At 43.9% G+C, this 17,950-nt stretch overlaps 1 protein-coding gene across 1 annotated transcript in view; it reads right to left on the bottom strand.

The window, feature by feature from the left end:
* The window catches only part of LOC311238898 (uncharacterized protein), a gene marked incomplete at its 3' end in the record, with an annotated part of 115,927 nt that extends 98,246 nt beyond the window's left edge, over positions 1-17,681 (bottom strand). Inside the window, exons 1-3 of the mRNA XM_084327094.1 lie at positions 17,556-17,681; positions 13,247-14,370; positions 9,137-9,305 (exon numbers count right to left, since the gene is read on the bottom strand). Coding sequence (XP_084183220.1) covers positions 9,137-9,305; positions 13,247-14,362 — 1,285 coding nt within the window. The 5' untranslated portion in view covers positions 14,363-14,370; positions 17,556-17,681. The remainder of the gene's footprint in view (positions 1-9,136; positions 9,306-13,246; positions 14,371-17,555) is intronic.
* Positions 17,682-17,950: the final 269 nt, after the last annotated feature.

Genomic DNA, 17,950 nt, shown 5'->3' with positions numbered 1-17,950 from the left:
AATACCATTATGGTATTTACTGCACAGCCAGGCCAGCATATACATGAAACCCGGCTTGTATTAGGAGGCCGGCTTATAATTGCTTAGCTCAACAGCGCACCCGGTCATTAATAGAGACCCGGTTTTTAATTGAATACCGGTTACTATTAGAGGAATAACGGTATTATAAAAAAAAAACTGGATCGATGTGGTATTAGAGGAACTGTTCTAAATTGTCTGGAAAGTTATTTGGAAGACAGGAAACAATATGTACAAATTGACAAACATAGGTCAATACTGATGAACATCGTCTGCGGAGTACCGCAAGGGTCAATTTTGGGTCCAATACTGTTTTTATTATACATTAATGACATATGACATATCCTTGGCATGACCATCTCCCGGGACTTGAAATGGGAGCTCAACATCACGGGCCTGCTCAAAAAGGCCCAGGAGAGGATGTTCTTCCTCCGGCAGTTGAAAAAATACAAACTGCCGAGGACCACGATGGCCCAATTTTACACGGCCATCATTGAGTCTATCCTCACCCTCTCCATCATCTCCTGGTTCCCCGCTGCAGCGGGTGATTCGCTCTGCGGAGAGGGTGATCACTGTTACATTTTCAATGTACAGGTGATTAAACTGGGTATAAAATATATAAATTAGTAGTACTAATGAGTAATAGTGCTAAATCAGATGTACTATGTAAAGAGTTGTAGAGTGATACAGGTGTAAAGACAGTATGGTAGTAGTCATATTACTGGCCAGCAGCGTAACTAGTAAGAGAAGGATATGTACATATATTTATAAATGTTTTACCAGGGACAGTGCACATTAATCTTCAGTTTCCACATCAATGTAAATGTGCCAGAATGAGCTAATGAGCTGCTGGAGGAAACCCACAGGAACACGGGGAGAACATGCAACCTCCACACAGAACGGCCCCCTGCTGGGGTTCGAACCCAGGACCTTCCTGCTGTGAGGCAGCGGTGCCAACCACTGTGCCACTGTGCCACTGTGCCGCCCACCACTATATAGATAGTATCTACAGAAAAGGACTATGTGTAGGTATATACAGCATTTGTACATGCTAGTATCATACAGAGCTATGGGTTATATGTAGGGATGCACGATAATTATCTGGTCAATAATTATCGGGCCGATATCAGTAGTTATGCATTATCAGCATCCCGATAAAATTATTGATAGCTCCGTTAATTTTTTTTTTACACTTTTTTCTTTTCAGACGTCAACGTTCACACGCACAATATACGCTTACTTAGGATTTGACTTGATTCAACAACAAAGCAGTCGGGGTGATGGCAAGCCGAAAACGGTCGAAAATGTGGTTATTTGAAGTTTGGATTTTTTTCTTTCACAACTGAGGTAGGTAGATTACATCTTTAGAGACTAAAGTACCGAAAAAAGGTACCGTTGGGTACCGGTATCGATTCACAGGTACCGGTACCGTATCGATTCACAGGTAACGGTACCGTATCGGTTCAAATGTGAACGGTACCCATCCCTACTGACAAAGCACAATACCTGTTGGTTTTTAGTTCACTCATTGTTCAGGGATGAATTTTGTGATTGACTCAAATTATATTTATTTGGAAAAATAAATATAGTCACTTTATTTGAAGAGTCAAAACTGTTCTCTTGGCTTTGTTTTGTTCATCGTAGTAACGCTCATGTCATGATAAATCTGGTTAGGTCAACACTACAGGAATATACATAAAAAAAAAATATTATAATACAATACATATATATATATCGGTTATCGGTATCGGTCTTGAGGAGCAGAAAGTTATCGGTATCGATATCGGGGTAAAAAAAAATCAATATCGTGCACCCCTAGTTATATGCAGGTATATTCAAACAAATATGTATATATATACTGTATGTATGCAGAAAATATAAGAATATAAATGTAAATATGGGGTATATACAGCACTGTTGTACATGCTATCATACAGAGTATGGGTAGACTATAGTTCGAGGTAGGTCGTTAAGATCACTATGATTACAGTGTAGGGCCGTTGTAGACGGTGAAAGCAGTAGGTCGTTAAGATGACTATGATTACAGTGTAGGGCCGTTGTAGACGGTGAAAGCAGTAGGTAGTTAAGATGACTATGATTACAGTGTAGGGCCGTTGTAGACGATGAAAGCAGTAGGTAGTTAAGATGACTATGATTACAGTGTAGGGCCGTTGTAGACTGTGAAAGCAGTAGGTAGTTAAGATGACTATGATTACAGTGTAGGGCCGTTGTAGACGGTGAAAGCAGTAGGTAGTTAAGAAGACTATGATTACAGTGTAGGGCCGTTGTAGACGGTGAAAGCAGTAGGTAGTTAAGATGATTATGATTACAGTGTAGGGCCGTTGTAGACGGTGAAAGCAGTAGGTAGTTAAGATGATTATGATTACAGTGTAGGGCCGTTGTAGACGGTGAAAGCAGTAGGTAGTTAAGATGACTATGATTACAGTGTAGGGCCGTTGTAGACGGTGAAAGCAGTAGGTAGGTAGTTAAGATGACTATGATTACAGTGTAGGGCCGTTGTAGACGGTGAAAGCAGTAGGTAGGTAGTTAAGATGACTATGATTACAGTGTAGGGCCGTTGTAGACGGTGAAAGCAGTAGGTAGGTATAAATCGAATGTAAATCGAGTATCAGAGTCGTAGGGTAACAGATATGGAGTCATTGTTTTTTTTTTTTTTGTCTTTTTCCCCCCTCCATTTTCCTCTGATTTTCTCCCATCCCAATGTTAGTCGTATGCCAATTCCCAGTCCCTTCCTGGTCGCTGCGCTTTACCCCCCACAGTCAGATCATTTGGGAGAGTGGAGGCTACCACGTGCTTCCTCCGACACACGTCCAGCCAATCACCGCTTCTTTTCACCTGGCAGCGCGGATTCTCATTGAGAGGGCGTAGCGTGTGGGAGGACCACACTATCCCCCTCACGTCCAATCCGCGCTTAGCAGGCGCCCCGACCGAACTGTAGGAGTCGCTGTTTACAACGACCCGGACCCACCCCGCCAGCTTCTCCCACCCTCTGATACAGCCAATTGTATCAGTGCAGACGGCCAGCCAAGCTGGTGACAACCCCGGAGCTGTGAGCTGGATTCGAACAGGCGAACCAAGCTCACAGCTCCGGGGCTGGTGACGAACGCAATCTCCGCTCGACCACCTAACCGCCGTGATATGGAGTCATTGTTAACACATTGAGTGCCACGCCCCTTCCGGGAAGTGACCACTTCCGTGCCGTCCATTAAACCCATGTAAGCGTAGTTGTAGTTTGTAGAGCTAAACCTATATTTTATATAGCTATGGGTCTAATAACGCCTGTCGAGTCTCATTGAGCTACTTCTGGTCAACGTGCAAAAAACAGATTATTTTTTCATCCGTACATTTCCGTTTTGAATATGAACATAGTCCGGCCGCTTCTGAGCAATTCCAGGGAAAAGACACGAAAACAGCGGTTTTGTGTAATTCAATTAAACATGTTGTCATTTTTCGCCTGATTATCGGATCTTCCTGAAATCAACGCTAGATCATCACTATTATCCTTTGTCGTGCACGCATGCAATGTGATTTAGACCGGTGCAACCCAACGGAAAACAACCAAACAGCTATAACACAGATAGCTTCAATCGCAGTAGAAATAAATATCAGATCAACCCAAGCTTTCATATGTTGTCCTTACAGTCTGAAGTAATGAAAAAAAAAGAATCCAATATTCCAAATTATGTTATATCTACCGTACTTTTCGCACTATAAGCCGCACCCGACTATAAGCCGCAGCAGCTAAATTGAATGATGTGTACATATATAAGCCGCACTGGACTATAAGCCGCAGGTGTTTTAATGTTTAATTACCATATGTAATTAGCTTTGGGACACAATACTGTCGGACAAATAACAAGCATTAACTCATTTACAAGTTGTATTAAGTTTAGCAAATAATGGAACAGATAAATAACCTTTCAATGCAGTCAAAAAAGCAATATTTAGATGTTTACATTTTCGAGTTTGGTCACGTCGAGTCACATATAAGCCGCACCGTTATATAAGCCGCAGGGGGAAAAAATGGGGAAAAAAGCCGCGGCTTATAGTCCGGAAAGTACGGTAGTCAAATTAATGGAAGAACAAATATAAATGTAAGGGGGTAGGGATCAATAAGCTTAGCTTCCCTCTACTCCTTTTTTGGACATGTCTGCTAACCAAACACATTGCTCTTGACCTTTTGTTTATAATTCCTTATTTTATTTTATTTTTTTAATGTTTTTCTATTAATGTTTTTTTAATTTGTTGCTATGATTGTTTGGTTCGACGGAACAAGATATCGTAGAAATATGGAGAATAACATGTCCAAAAATAAACTTTTTCATTAATTCATTCATCCATTCATTCATTCATTCATTCAATAATCTCATCGCCATTCCAGTTATCCACAGCGATCGTGCCTCCGACATTGAAGGACATTGCTCTTCAACGGGCGGGCGGGGTCAGTAGTCCAAAGCATCCCTACAAGCGTGTGTTTTGCTGGAGTGTTTAGGACCCGCCCCCACACCGCAGCTCGGTAGAGAAAATAAACTAACCCGTTTGTAATGGGGTGCATTACTGGCCGAAGGCGTTAGAGGGCGGTATAAGACCAGACACACTCAGAACAGTATGCACAAGGTGCCCGCTGAATTATGAATGACAATAGATAATAAAAGAAATACCGTGACAGAAACGTAGATCTATGTGAACGGCAGTCAATGTGTTAATGAACAGTTAATATTAATCAAGTTGCAGTCGGTGTGTTAAAGAGACACACTATGCAATTTGTTGAACATTGTTTCATGTACAATTGTTTGTGACACTAAATAATGTGAGAATTCTGTGAATAAATACATAATTCCAACTTTTTGCCTTTTTATGGGTATTTCTTCTTCTTCAGTTCCACAGATATCGTGACGTATCGTAGAAGCGACCTATGAAAGGCGCTATATAAATTTGATCTATTATTATTAGGGATGCTCGATATTGGCTTTTTTACCAATACCGATATACCGATATTGTCCAACTCTTAATTTCCGATACCAATATCAACCGATATCAACCGATACCAATATATGCAGGGTTTCCCCGCCCAAAAAATGGAATAATTTCAGGTAATTAACATTACATATCTCTTGTTGTGGAATTAACACAACATTATGCATACTTTTGACAATAAATAAAACCTGAATTTGTTCTTACTTGCTTGCCTGGATAAATAAAGGTTATAGAAATGTAAAAAAAAAAAAAAAAAAAAAAAAAGTATTTTTTTGAAAACCGATACCGATATTTTCCGATATCACATTTTAATGCCGATATCGGCCGATAATATCGGTAGGCCGATAATATCGGACATCCCTAATTATTATCATTATTACATTTCTTGCAATATATAGATTATCACTGATACCTGCGTGGGGGATGAGGAGGAGGAGAGGAGACAACACAGTCAGTAAGGAATACTACCAGAGCGTGGAGGATGAGGAGGAGGAGAGGAGACACAACACAGTCAGTAAGGAATACTACCAGAGCGTGGGGGATGAGGAGGAGGAGAGGAGACACAACACAGTCAGTAAGGAACACTACCAGAGCGTGGGGGATGAGGAGGAGGAGAGGAGACAACACAGTCAGTAAGGAACACTACCAGAGCGTGGGGGATGAGGAGGAGGAGAGGAGACACAACACAGTCAGTAAGGAATACTACCAGAGCGTGGGGGATGAGGAGGAGGAGAGGAGACACAACACAGTCAGTAAGGAACACTACCAGAGCGTGGGGGATGAGGAGGAGGAGAGGAGACACACAGTCAGTAAGGAACACTACCAGAGCGTGGGGGATGAGGAGGAGGAGAGGAGACACAACACAGTCAGTAAGGAATACTACCAGAGCGTGGGGGATGAGGTGGAGGAGAGGAGACACAACACAGTCAGTAAGGAATACTACCAGAGCGTGGGGGATGAGGAGGAGAGGAGACACAACACAGTCAGTAAGGAACACTACCAGAGCGTGGGGGATGAGGAGGAGGAGACACAACACAGTCAGTAAGGAACACTACCAGAGCGTGGGGGATGAGGAGGAGGAGAGGAGACACAACACAGTCAGTAAGGAACACTACCAGAGCGTGGGGGATGAGGAGGAGGAGAGGAGACACAACACAGTCAGTAAGGAATACTACCAGAGCGTGGGGGATGAGGAGGAGGAGAGGAGACACAACACAGTCAGTAAGGAATACTACCAGAGCGTGGGGGATGAGGAGGAGGAGAGGAGACACAACACAGTCAGTAAGGAATACTACCAGAGCGTGGGGGATGAGGAGGAGGAGAGGAGACAACACAGTCAGTAGGGGTGGGACGATACATCGATCCAGATCGATACATCGATGTAATTATCAACGATCGAATCGGATCGATGCAATGTAATAAGATCGATTCATATCGATACTCTTATTTTGAAAATCCTGTGGCGAGTCTCATATCCGCCCAAGAACAACAGCAGTAGCTCCGTGTGTGTAGATGTTACAGCATAGCATTCTCCCTTTCTGTGTGTGTGTGTGTGCGCGTGTCTTTGGAAAGACCAGATGAGGTCAGAGGAGTTTGATGTTTAAATGTTATTTAAACATAAACAATATAATACATAATAAATGTAGGCCTATACATGATCATGCAACATCAACAAATTGTTGTAGGAACGGTTTGGGAGAGGAAGGTAGGGAGGGGTTTTAGGTTGAGTTTTGAGTTCCAAAAAATGGAGCTTAAAGTTTAAAGCTCAATATATAAAAACGTGGCACTTTACAGTGAACAGGAGGTCTATTTGTATTAAAAACAATAGATTGATTTTCCTTTAAATGTCTGGAAGAGCTCAAAAATACAAATGTCAAATGATATTTTCGTTACCTTTTTTTAGTTGATCTAAATGTTACCGATTGTGTTAAATGGGCATATGATATCATCTCATATCGATCGCAGGCACCTGAATCTAATCTGTATCGTGAGAGACTTTGTGATATCGGCAAATATCGTATCGTTGTCCAAAGAATCGATATCGTATCGTATCATGATGAAACTGGTGATTCCCACCCCTAACAGTCAGTAAGGAACACTACCAGAGCGTGGGGGATGAGGAGGAGGAGAGGAGACACAACACAGTCAGTAAGGAACACTACCAGAGCGTGGGGGATGAGGAGGAGGAGAGGAGACACAACACAGTCAGTAAGGAACACTACCAGAGCGTGGGGGATGAGGAGGAGGAGAGGAGACACAACACAGTCAGTAAGGAATACTACCAGAGCGTGGGGGATGAGGAGGAGGAGAGGAGACACAACACAGTCAGTAAGGAATACTACCAGAGCGTGGGGGATGAGGAGGAGGAGAGGAGACAACACAGTCAGTAAGGAACACTACCAGAGCGTGGGGGATGAGGAGGAGGAGAGGAGACACAACACAGTCAGTAAGGAATACTACCAGAGCGTGGGGGATGAGGAGGAGGAGAGGAGACACAACACAGTCAGTAAGGAACACTACCAGAGCGTGGGGGATGAGGAGGAGGAGAGGAGACACAACACAGTCAGTAAGGAACACTACCAGAGCGTGGGGGATGAGGAGGAGGAGAGGAGACACAACACAGTCAGTAAGGAATACTACCAGAGCGTGGGGGATGAGGAGGAGGAGAGGAGACACAACACAGTCAGTAAGGAACACTACCAGAGCGTGGGGGATGAGGTGGAGGAGAGGAGACACAACACAGTCAGTAAGGAACACTACCAGAGCGTGGGGGATGAGGAGGAGGAGAGGAGACACAACACAGTCAGTAAGGAATACTACCAGAGCGTTGGGGGATGAGGAGGAGGAGAGGAGACAACACAGTCAGTAAGGAACACTACCAGAGCGTGGGGGATGAGGAGGAGGAGAGGAGACACAACACAGTCAGTAAGGAATACTACCAGAGCGTGGGGGATGAGGTGGAGGAGAGGAGACACAACACAGTCAGTAAGGAACACTACCAGAGCGTGGGGGATGAGGAGGAGGAGAGGAGACACAACACAGTCAGTAAGGAACACTACCAGAGCGTGGGGGATGAGGAGGAGGAGAGGAGACACAACACAGTCAGTAAGGAACACTACCAGAGCGTTGGGGGATGAGGAGGAGGAGAGGAGACAACACAGTCAGTAAGGAACACTACCAGAGCGTGGGGGATGAGGAGGAGGAGAGGAGACACAACACAGTCAGTAAGGAACACTACCAGAGCGTGGGGGATGAGGAGGAGGAGAGGAGACACAACACAGTCAGTAAGGAACACTACCAGAGCGTGGGGGATGAGGTGGAGGAGAGGAGACAACACAGTCAGTAAGGAACACTACCAGAGCGTGGGGGATGAGGAGGAGGAGAGGAGACAACACACAGTCAGTAAGGAATACTACACTCTAATAAATTACACGCCAGCGAGAACACTGCGATCATCAGCTGCTGGACTACTAGAGGCTCCCAGAAACAGTCAAAAGAGGATCGGTAATGCAGCCTTTATCAACTACACCCCAAAACTATGGAACAAACTGCCCCAAAAAACATCAGGGAAGCCAACTCGCTAGACATCTTCTAAAGACAGCTTAAAACCCATCTCTTCGCTCAGGCATTTAAATGAAACAGCAGGGATATCGTGACACAAATTGTACTTTACCTGCACTTGTCTTACCCTGCCTACTTTTATACACTTCCTATCAAATTCATGTGTCGGTTCTATGCTAAATGTATCTCACTGCACACTTCTTACTGATGCACTGCTCTGTTGTATGTTAAATACCCTGTTGTATGTTAAATACCCTGTTGTATGTTAAATACCCTGTTGTAGGTCCGTTCTATTCTATTATTTTTAGCCTATTTTTAAACGGAATCAAACCGCACTTTTTTTTTACTCTGTCTATTCTATTTTTATTATTTTATTACTGAATGAAACTGTAAACAGATTATTCGGATGCTAGATCCTAATGTGTAACACTGTGATTTACCTCACCTTGCTACCTCTCTATCTTTTTTATGTATTTTTCACTGTTGTGAAGCACTTTGAACTGCAACTTCTGTATGAAAAGCGCTATACAAATAAAGTTATTATTATTATTATTACTACCCAGAGCGTGGGGGATGAGGTGGAGGAAGGCGTCTCCCAGAAGTCCTCCGGAGGCGAAGCTGAGCAGCACCTTCAGCAGGTTCTGGTGTTTGTCCGTGTTGGACTGGACCGGGATGAGGAAGAGGATGAGGAAGGGCGCGGCGCTGATCAGCAGAGTGGCTCCAATGGCCTAGAGAGGTAAACAAAGAGACCAGGGTCGTCAACACGGGGATTCAGAAGAACTTGAGCTTGAACTCATCAAACCCGTGTTTCCACACTGGAGTCATAACCTTTGATTGTAGTCCGATACGGAGTACTTTACTCACTGGTTTGGGGTCACTAGGCAAAAATGTATATACTGTACCTGTAGGGTTATATTCAAAGGTTGAAACTTATATGAGAATAAATGGGAATGAACAAGAAAAGAAAAAGGAAATATAGGGGTTATTTGCACAGGCTGTATTTACCATGTCATATGAAGGGTAGCTGCAAGTTCAATTTAAGACTTTTTAAGACCTTTTTAATACCACTCAGAGCAAACCACGACAATACTAGCAAAACAACAACAACACATAGCGACACTGAACTGGGAGCTGCACCAATTTAAATTATTGCACGTTCCATATAAGCCGTCACCAGACAAGCTCCTGGTAGCCCCGCAATAAACAACATTTCATACATTTTATATTATTTCATCTCCCGACAGCCCAACCAAAATGTAATACCTGTGCAAATGAAATGTAAGACTTTTGAACTGAACTGACCTGGGGCACAAGAACATCACCTTTCCCAGAGTTATAAACTCGGCTAGATGATCCATAATCCACTTCCATTAATTTGTGCTAAGCTAGGCTAGCTTGCAGCCAGATAGCTTTCTACTGAACGCACAGAGAGGAAACTGGGCCCTATTCCCCGTACCTGGTTCAACTAAGTCGATCAAGAGTCCCATTATCCAGATTCAATTAACCCGATGTTTGAATCCGGGATTTTCCTGTTCCTCGAAGGTGGATTCAGTCTCGTTCATTCGAACCAGACTTGAGACTCAGGATAATTGCGCGCGGCCGCTTCAGTTGAAAAGACAGCAGGTGTCGATAGCAGAAATCCTGATTTCCTAACGGCATTGATTGATTGATTTAAAACTTTATTAACAGATTGCAGAATGGGTACAATGCAGTACGGCTCAATAGCCTCGCCGACAAGTTAAATGCATAATCTATAGGCTAATTTTAAGTCCCTCATTACCCCAATCAATCAGATTATATTTCTTTAAACGTGCCTGCTGGCAGTAGGTTTATGGATTGAATAATCAAATGAGATCTTGCTAGCGAAATATCTTTCAGAATAAGGATACGGCTCTCTTATCCATTGATGGATGTATGGTGGATGTTTTATTTGTCTGGCACCGTGGTGTGATGGATGGTCCTTATGCCTCTCACGCGGACGACCCGCGTTCAAATCCCTGTCTTTTCTAATTTATTTGCTTCTTTTTGCAATGTAAATGCTTCAATTTGGTGCACTTTGAGAGCTATATAAAGAATGACATCCTCAATGCATGTAGATTTATAATATTTTAACTTAAAACTAGGCTACTTTTGCGTAGCCTAAAAAAAAATTATATTAATTATATATTAATTATATTATATTAAATATTATTATATAGTTATTATAAATTATATTGGAAACGGGGGGTTTCGAACTAGGGTCGTCCGCTTGACAGGAGTGAGCACTAGCCATTGCACCACTGTGCCAGACGGGATATATCCATTGTGTATCCATCAATACAAGAGACCCGTGTTTCGAATATTTTTCTTTTGAATGAAGTTTTATCTCTTTATTCTCAAATGCATTCATGTGACGTCAACGGCTCATTCAATTGCTCAAATCCGTCAAACAGCGCATCTCATCAGACATTTTAATCCCAGTTACAATATCACAATAACGTGTGAGTGATGATACAATTCAACAATCCTCAGATTCCTCGTAATTCATAATCCACAAAGACCACAATCCATGCATAGACACTTCAATTTTATGCTTGAATGAAACACAATCCGGGCGCTCCGTTAAGCAAATCTACAGCGGAGAATATATGAAACTAATCAGAGCCAAACGGCCGATAGGTTTCATTCATTAAAAATATCCCAGCGGGATTCACATTTGCAATGCGTAGTTATTAAAATAACCACATGCAGCGTGTATCGCGACTCCGAGCGCCGTATATGACGTGCATTATTTTATTTAGGACAAAGTAAATCTATAGGCTGAATAGGATTTATTATCAGCATTTAGTTCTATTATTATACATTTCAAAAGCCCCCTCTAGGAAAACGAAGCACAAAAACATAATTCAGAATGGTATAATGGGATCTAGACTGAGAAATATTTCAGGAAGCGAGCTGGCATTTCTTTGCGAGGGCGTGGCCATGCAGGTTATCCAGCTAACTGAACTTAACCCTGCTCCGGACCAGGTTCAAACTTTCTGATCTGTTACCATGGTGATTTAGAAAATCCGACTTCGGGGAACAGAAAGGTCTGGCTTAAGTCAAGCTATGGTGGAAATCATCCGGCTAACTCAGTTAGCCAGGTACGGGGAACGGGGCCCTGGTATCCATCTTCTTGTCTGACTCTGGACATAATCCCATAGTTTCCCATAATGTTGGCGTGTTTCTTTAACATCAACATACTGTATGTGACATGGTGTTACGCTGCATGGTGTTGCTGTGGTTTGGGTTGTCTGCTTATTATGGGAACTGTGTCACACAGGGTTGCACTCTGTCACCTCACTGCAACGTTACAGCTTCCTGTTCACATACTTGCTGTATATCTGTATATCTGAGACTCTATATTCAGGGTTGATTGTTTCTAATCTACATATAGATGGGCTCAGTGGCAGTGCGTTGCTAGGCAACAGATTGGACCCAGGTGTATTTCCTGTTGCAGTGTTTACTAATATCAAATATAGGCGTGTTGTCCATTTAGAAAGTTTATGTTGCAGTGTTTGCTAATATCAAATATAGGCATGTTGTCCATTTAGAATGTTTATGGTGCAGTGTTTGCTAATATCAAATATAGGCATGTTGTCCATTTAGAATGTTTATGTTGCAGTGTTTACTAATATCAAATATAGGCGTGTTGTCCATTTAGAATGTTTATGTTGCAGTGTTTACTAATATCAAATATAGGCGTGTTGTCCATTTAGAATGTTTATGTTGCAGTGTTTACTAATATCAAATATAGGCGTGTTGTCCATTTAGAATGTTTATGGTGCAGTGTTTACTAATATCAAATATAGGCGTGTTGTCCATTTAGAATGTTTATGTTGCAGTGTTTACTAATATCAAATATAGGCGTGTTGTCCATTTAGAATGTTTATGTTGCAGTGTTTACTAATATCAAATATAGGCGTGTTGTCCATTTAGAATGTTTATGTTGCCAAGTTGAAACCGTGTATAAACTGACTGCCTACTGACTAGTGAGTCATGTGTTGTGATGTTGTGATTGATTATCTGCCTTAGAAAGGTCCAGAACATTTTCTATTTAGTAGAAAGAATGACAGCAATGGTTCAGGACAACTGGTCAGGTGACCCATAGAAACGTCACTATGAATTAGAAGTACGATGGTGTCAGACAGCAGCACGCCTGTTCTAGGAGGGTTGATGAAGCCTGTTCTAGGAGGGTCGATGAAGCCTGTTCTAGGAGGGTTGATGAAGCCTGTTCTAGGAGGGTTGATGAAGCCTGTTCTAGGAGGGTCGATGAAGCCTGTTCTAGGAGGGTCGATGAAGCCTGTTCTAGGAGGGTCGATGAAGCCTGTTCTAGGAGGGTCGATGAAGCCTGTTCTAGGAGAGTTGATGAAGCCTGTTCTAGGAGGGTTGATGAAGCCTGTTCTAGGAGGGTTGATGAAGCCTGTTCTAGGAGGGTTGATGAAGCCTGTTCTAGGAGGGTTGATGAAGCCTGTTCTAGGAGGGTTGATGAAGCCTGTTCTAGGAGGGTTGATGAAGCCTGTTCTAGGAGGGTCGATGAAGCCTGTTCTAGGAGGGTTGATGAATGAAAAACCCAACACTAAACCAAATAGCACCACATCAAGGTTTGGTGTGTGTTGCACAGGGGCTTATGGAGGTGATGGGATCATACCTGCGTCCAGAGCTCCACCAGGTCTCTCTTCTCTCCCTCCGCCTCCCGCTTCACTCGCTCCTCTCCGTGCGCGTGTCCATGGCCGCTCTCTTTGTGCACACGCACAACCTCCTCATCATGGGCGTGTCCGTGGTGTTCCTCATCATGGGCGTGTCCGTGGTGTTCCTCATCATGGGCGTGTCCGTGGTGTTCCTCATCATGGGCGTGTCCGTGGTGTTCCTCATCATGGGCGTGTCCGTGGTGTTCCTCATCATGGGCGTGTCCGTGGGCGTGTCCGTGGGCGTGGTGTCCCTCATCGTGGGCGTGTCCGTGGGCGTGGTGTCCCTCATCGTGGGCGTGTCCGTGGGTGTGTCCGTGGGCGTGGTGTTCCTCATCATGGGCGTGTCCGTGGGCGTGGTGTCCCTCATCGTGGGCGTGTCCGTGGGCGTGTCTGTGGGCGTGTCCGTGGGCGTGGTGTTCCTCATCGTGGGCGTGTCCGTGGTGTCCCTCATCGTGGGCGTGTCCGTGGTGTTCCTCATCATGGGCGTGTCCGTGGTGTTCCTCATCGTGGGCGTGTCCGTGGTGTTCCTCATCATGGGCGTGTCCGTGGTGTTCCTCATCGTGGGCGTGTCCGTGGGCGTGTCCGTGGTGTCCCTCATCGTGGGCGTGTCCGTGGTGTCCCTCATCGTGGGCGTGTCCGTGGGCGTGTCCGTGGGCGTGTCCGTGGGCGTGTCCGTGGGCGTGTCCGTGGGCGTGGTGTTCCTCATCGTGGGCGTGTCCGTGGTGTCCCTCATCGTGGGCGTGTCCGTGGGCGTGTCCGTGGGCGTGTCCGTGGGCGTGGTGTCCCTCATCATGGGCGTGTCCGTGGGCGTGTCTGTGGGCGTGGTGTTCCTCACCGTGGGCGTGTCCGTGGGCGTGTCCGTGGGCGTGGTGTCCCTCATCAGGCAGGTTGGCCTCCGCGCTCCACTTACTCGCTCTGTGGTGCATTTTTACCTGAGGACCGTGGCCGTGGCAACCGCCTTCGCCATGGGAGTGGGCGTGGCCGTGATGATGGTGGCCGTGGTCGCCATGGGAATGGCTGTGAGCGACAGCAAGCAGCAACACTGCAGACGTGAGCAGCAGACGTACATGGGTCATCTCGGCCCCTGTGAGGGAGAGAGAGGGAGAGACTGTTGAGGAATAAAGAAACACAAACATTGTATGGTTGGTGGGTTAACAACCTCTTGAGCCCGGAGCCCTATTTTCTGAAAATCCGCCTAAAAATACATACCTAAGTAAATGGAAGATTGCTCCACTTGGGTTAGGGAGCAAGAAATGTAGTCTTAAATGATGGTGGAGAGAGCAGAGTGTGGAAACAAACTGGCTGGATTTAATATTGAAATGTGTTTTTACGTTAGAGCCAGGTGGCACGGATTATACATACAGTGAGTCATTGTCTCTACCATTTGATGAAACGTCAATACTCCGTTGACTCTATTAACTTCTGGTCATTGAGCTACATTTTGAACGAATTAATGAATGAAGAATTTTTAACACAGACTTGTGTTAGTACTCATTTGTTTTAAAACCTTTATTTAATATGTATACCTGCATAATAACCCTTTTGACATAACTGTAGATTCTATATCTGTACATATCCCTTACCTACTCTTACTAGTTACACTGCTGGTCAGTATGACTTACAGGTATAAAGACACTATGGTAGTATCACTGTACATATTAAATACTACAACTCTGTACACATACTTCTGATTAGCACTATTACTCAGTAGTACTCATTTATTGTTTAACCTTTATTTACCCAGGGTAGGTTCGCTGAGCTGGTGCTCTTTTTCAGGAACGCCCTGCTTCACACTCACACCTCTGGTTGGTGCCAAACTGCCAAACTTATTTTCGTTGTAATGTACTTGTGCTGTATAATGACATAATACATTATTTTTAATGTAATGTAATCTAATGTATCTATGTACGCAATGAATGGGCCAGGTGATTATACCAAGTGATTGATTGATTGATTGATTGATTGATTGAAATGTTTATTACAGATTGTAAACTGGGTACAATACAGTACGGCTCAATACACACAATTGTTAAGGGGATGCAGACCAGAGAAAGACTTTCGTCTTGTTTACATCAGGGTCCCCCATTTTCAATTCATCAGGACATATATGACATACATGACATACAGATAGACAGTACTGCTACATCTATACTATTACGATGAATTGAAAATGGGGGACCCTGATGTAAACAAGACGAAAGTCTTTCTCTGGTCTGCATCCCCTTAACAATTGTGTGTATTGAGCCGTACTGTACTGTAACCATTCTGCAATCTGTTAATAAAGTTTTCAATCAATCAATCAAAACTGTGTAGTAAAAAGAGATTGTAAAAAATATATACATCCGAAAGGGAAGAACCTACCAACCTCCTCCAATGTACAGTTTCTTCGTCAAATGTGTATACTCTATTTTTCTGGACTCTTTTTGTATCACAAACAGTACTGTATTTTTAAATCTGGTATGTCATAGATGTATAGATGTAGCAGTACTGTCTGTATCTGTATGTCATGTATGTGACGATGAATTGAAAATGGGGGACCCTGATGTAAACAAGACGAAAGTCTTTCTCTGGTCTGCATCCCCTTAACAATTGTGTGTATTGAGCCGTACTGTATTGTACCCATTCTGCAATCTGTTAAATAAAGTTTTCAATCAATCAATCAAGAAGAAACTGTACATTGGGGGGGGGGGGGGGGGGGCAGGATATGATCTGGTTCCCTAGTTTCGGCTGACGTGACGTAGCTAACGTTAACTTATTGACCAGATATGCCTGTACATATATATATATATATAATATAGTTGTGTATGGTAGGGTGACCAAACGTCCTCTTTTGCCCAGACATGTCCACTTTAGGTATCTTGGGGCAGAGTGTCCTCTTTTTTGGAATCAGCACTTTGATGGAGTTCGCATCTTTAGCTCGCTGGCTAACGTTAGCTCACGGACGACTCAGCCCTGCTGGTCTCTGACAAGAACAAATTGCAGGTTGAAAAAACCCTCAGCACGGAACTAGGCAAAATCTGCATATGGCTCGCTGATAACAAACTATCATTACACATGGGCAAAACAGAGTCCATTCTCTTCGGTTCAAATAACAAACTCAGCAAGACCGACGGATTCTCAGTTACAGTGGGTGACAATATTGTCACAAGGAAAGAAGATATTACCTACCTGGGTTCCATCCTAGAGGCAAATCTTTCCTGTGACAAAATGGCATCCAATGTAATAAAAAAAAGTCAACCAACGAACTAGATTCTTGTACCGGATCTCCTCTCTGGTAAACAAGAATACCCTGAAGACTCTGGCAGGAGCACTCATTCAAGGGTACTATGACTATGCATGCACCTCATGGTACCAAAGCACCTCAAAGGCGCTTAAAACAAAATTACAAACATCACAAAACAAACTGGTCAGACTACTACTTGACCTGAACCCCAGAACCCACCTCACCCCTGCCCACTTTGCCAACCTAGGATGGCTTAGAGTAGACGACAGAGTACAGCAACTTGCAATGGGCCTGGTCTACAAGATACACTATACGACCGGGGTGCCCATGTACATGTCAAAATACTTCCCAAAGGTCAGTGAATACCACAACCACTACACCAGAGGAAGCTCAACAAATCATGTTAAACCCAGATTCGGCTCAAACAAGGGACTAAACACGTTTCGCAATTATGCCACAACAATGTGGAACGCCCTACCCAAAGCTGTAAAGGAATGTGAATCCCTGCCCACATTCAAAACCGCTCTTAAAGAGCACCTACGGGAGGCTGCAATTCGAAACTGGCCACCGTAAAATGCCCAAAACCCCCACCACCTCCTAATAGACAGTCTCCTCCCCACCGCATGTATATATTCCCTCCCCGCCGTATGTATATTTCCCTCCCACCCACCCCCTCCTAATGTACAGTCCCCTCCCCATCATATGTATATACTCTGTCAGGATCTAGGGGTAACAGTACTGTATATTTGAATACCGCTTATGTCACAAATGTATCAATACTAAATACCTATATGTCCCTATGCCATAAATGTCATGTATGTTGTGTATGTCATAAATGTCTATATGAATTGAAAATGGGGGACCCTGATGGAAACAAGACAAACGTCTTTCTCAGGTCTGCATCCCCTTAACAATTGTATGTATTGAGCCGTACTGTATTGTACCCATTCTGCAATCTGTTAAATAAAGTTTTCATTCATTCATTCATTCAACAACAACTCGCTCACAACATCTACTGAACACAGATGGTCGGCGTCGGTGCTCACCTGGTGTGAGCTGTGTTGCTCCTGCTGCAGGGTTCAGTAGATGTGTGTGATGTGCAGTTAGAGCAGCAGGTCGCAGTCTGTCTGTCTGTCTGTCTGTGTTGCTGCTGCTCAGAGACGTGGCGTCGAGTGGTGGAAACCTCGCGAGATCTCGTTCCTTTCCTCCGTGAAGCCGCGACACATATCGTAATATCGCGAGAGGTGTGTAACAAGTTTGAAAGATCTTTCTGAAAACCAAAAGCCGGATACATGACGTCATGATGATGAATGAATGATGATTGAAAACTTTATTAACAGATTGTAAACTGGGTACAATACAGTACGGCTCAATACACACAATTATTAAGGGGATGCAGACCAGAGAAAGACTTTCGTCTTGTTTACATCAGGGTCCCCCA

This window comes from Notolepis coatsorum (genome assembly GCF_963971535.1).
Source record: "Notolepis coatsorum genome assembly, chromosome: 13".
In the NCBI taxonomy this organism is placed as follows: domain Eukaryota; kingdom Metazoa; phylum Chordata; class Actinopteri; order Aulopiformes; family Paralepididae; genus Notolepis; species Notolepis coatsorum.
This window is presented reverse-complemented; position numbering and strand designations above follow the sequence as displayed.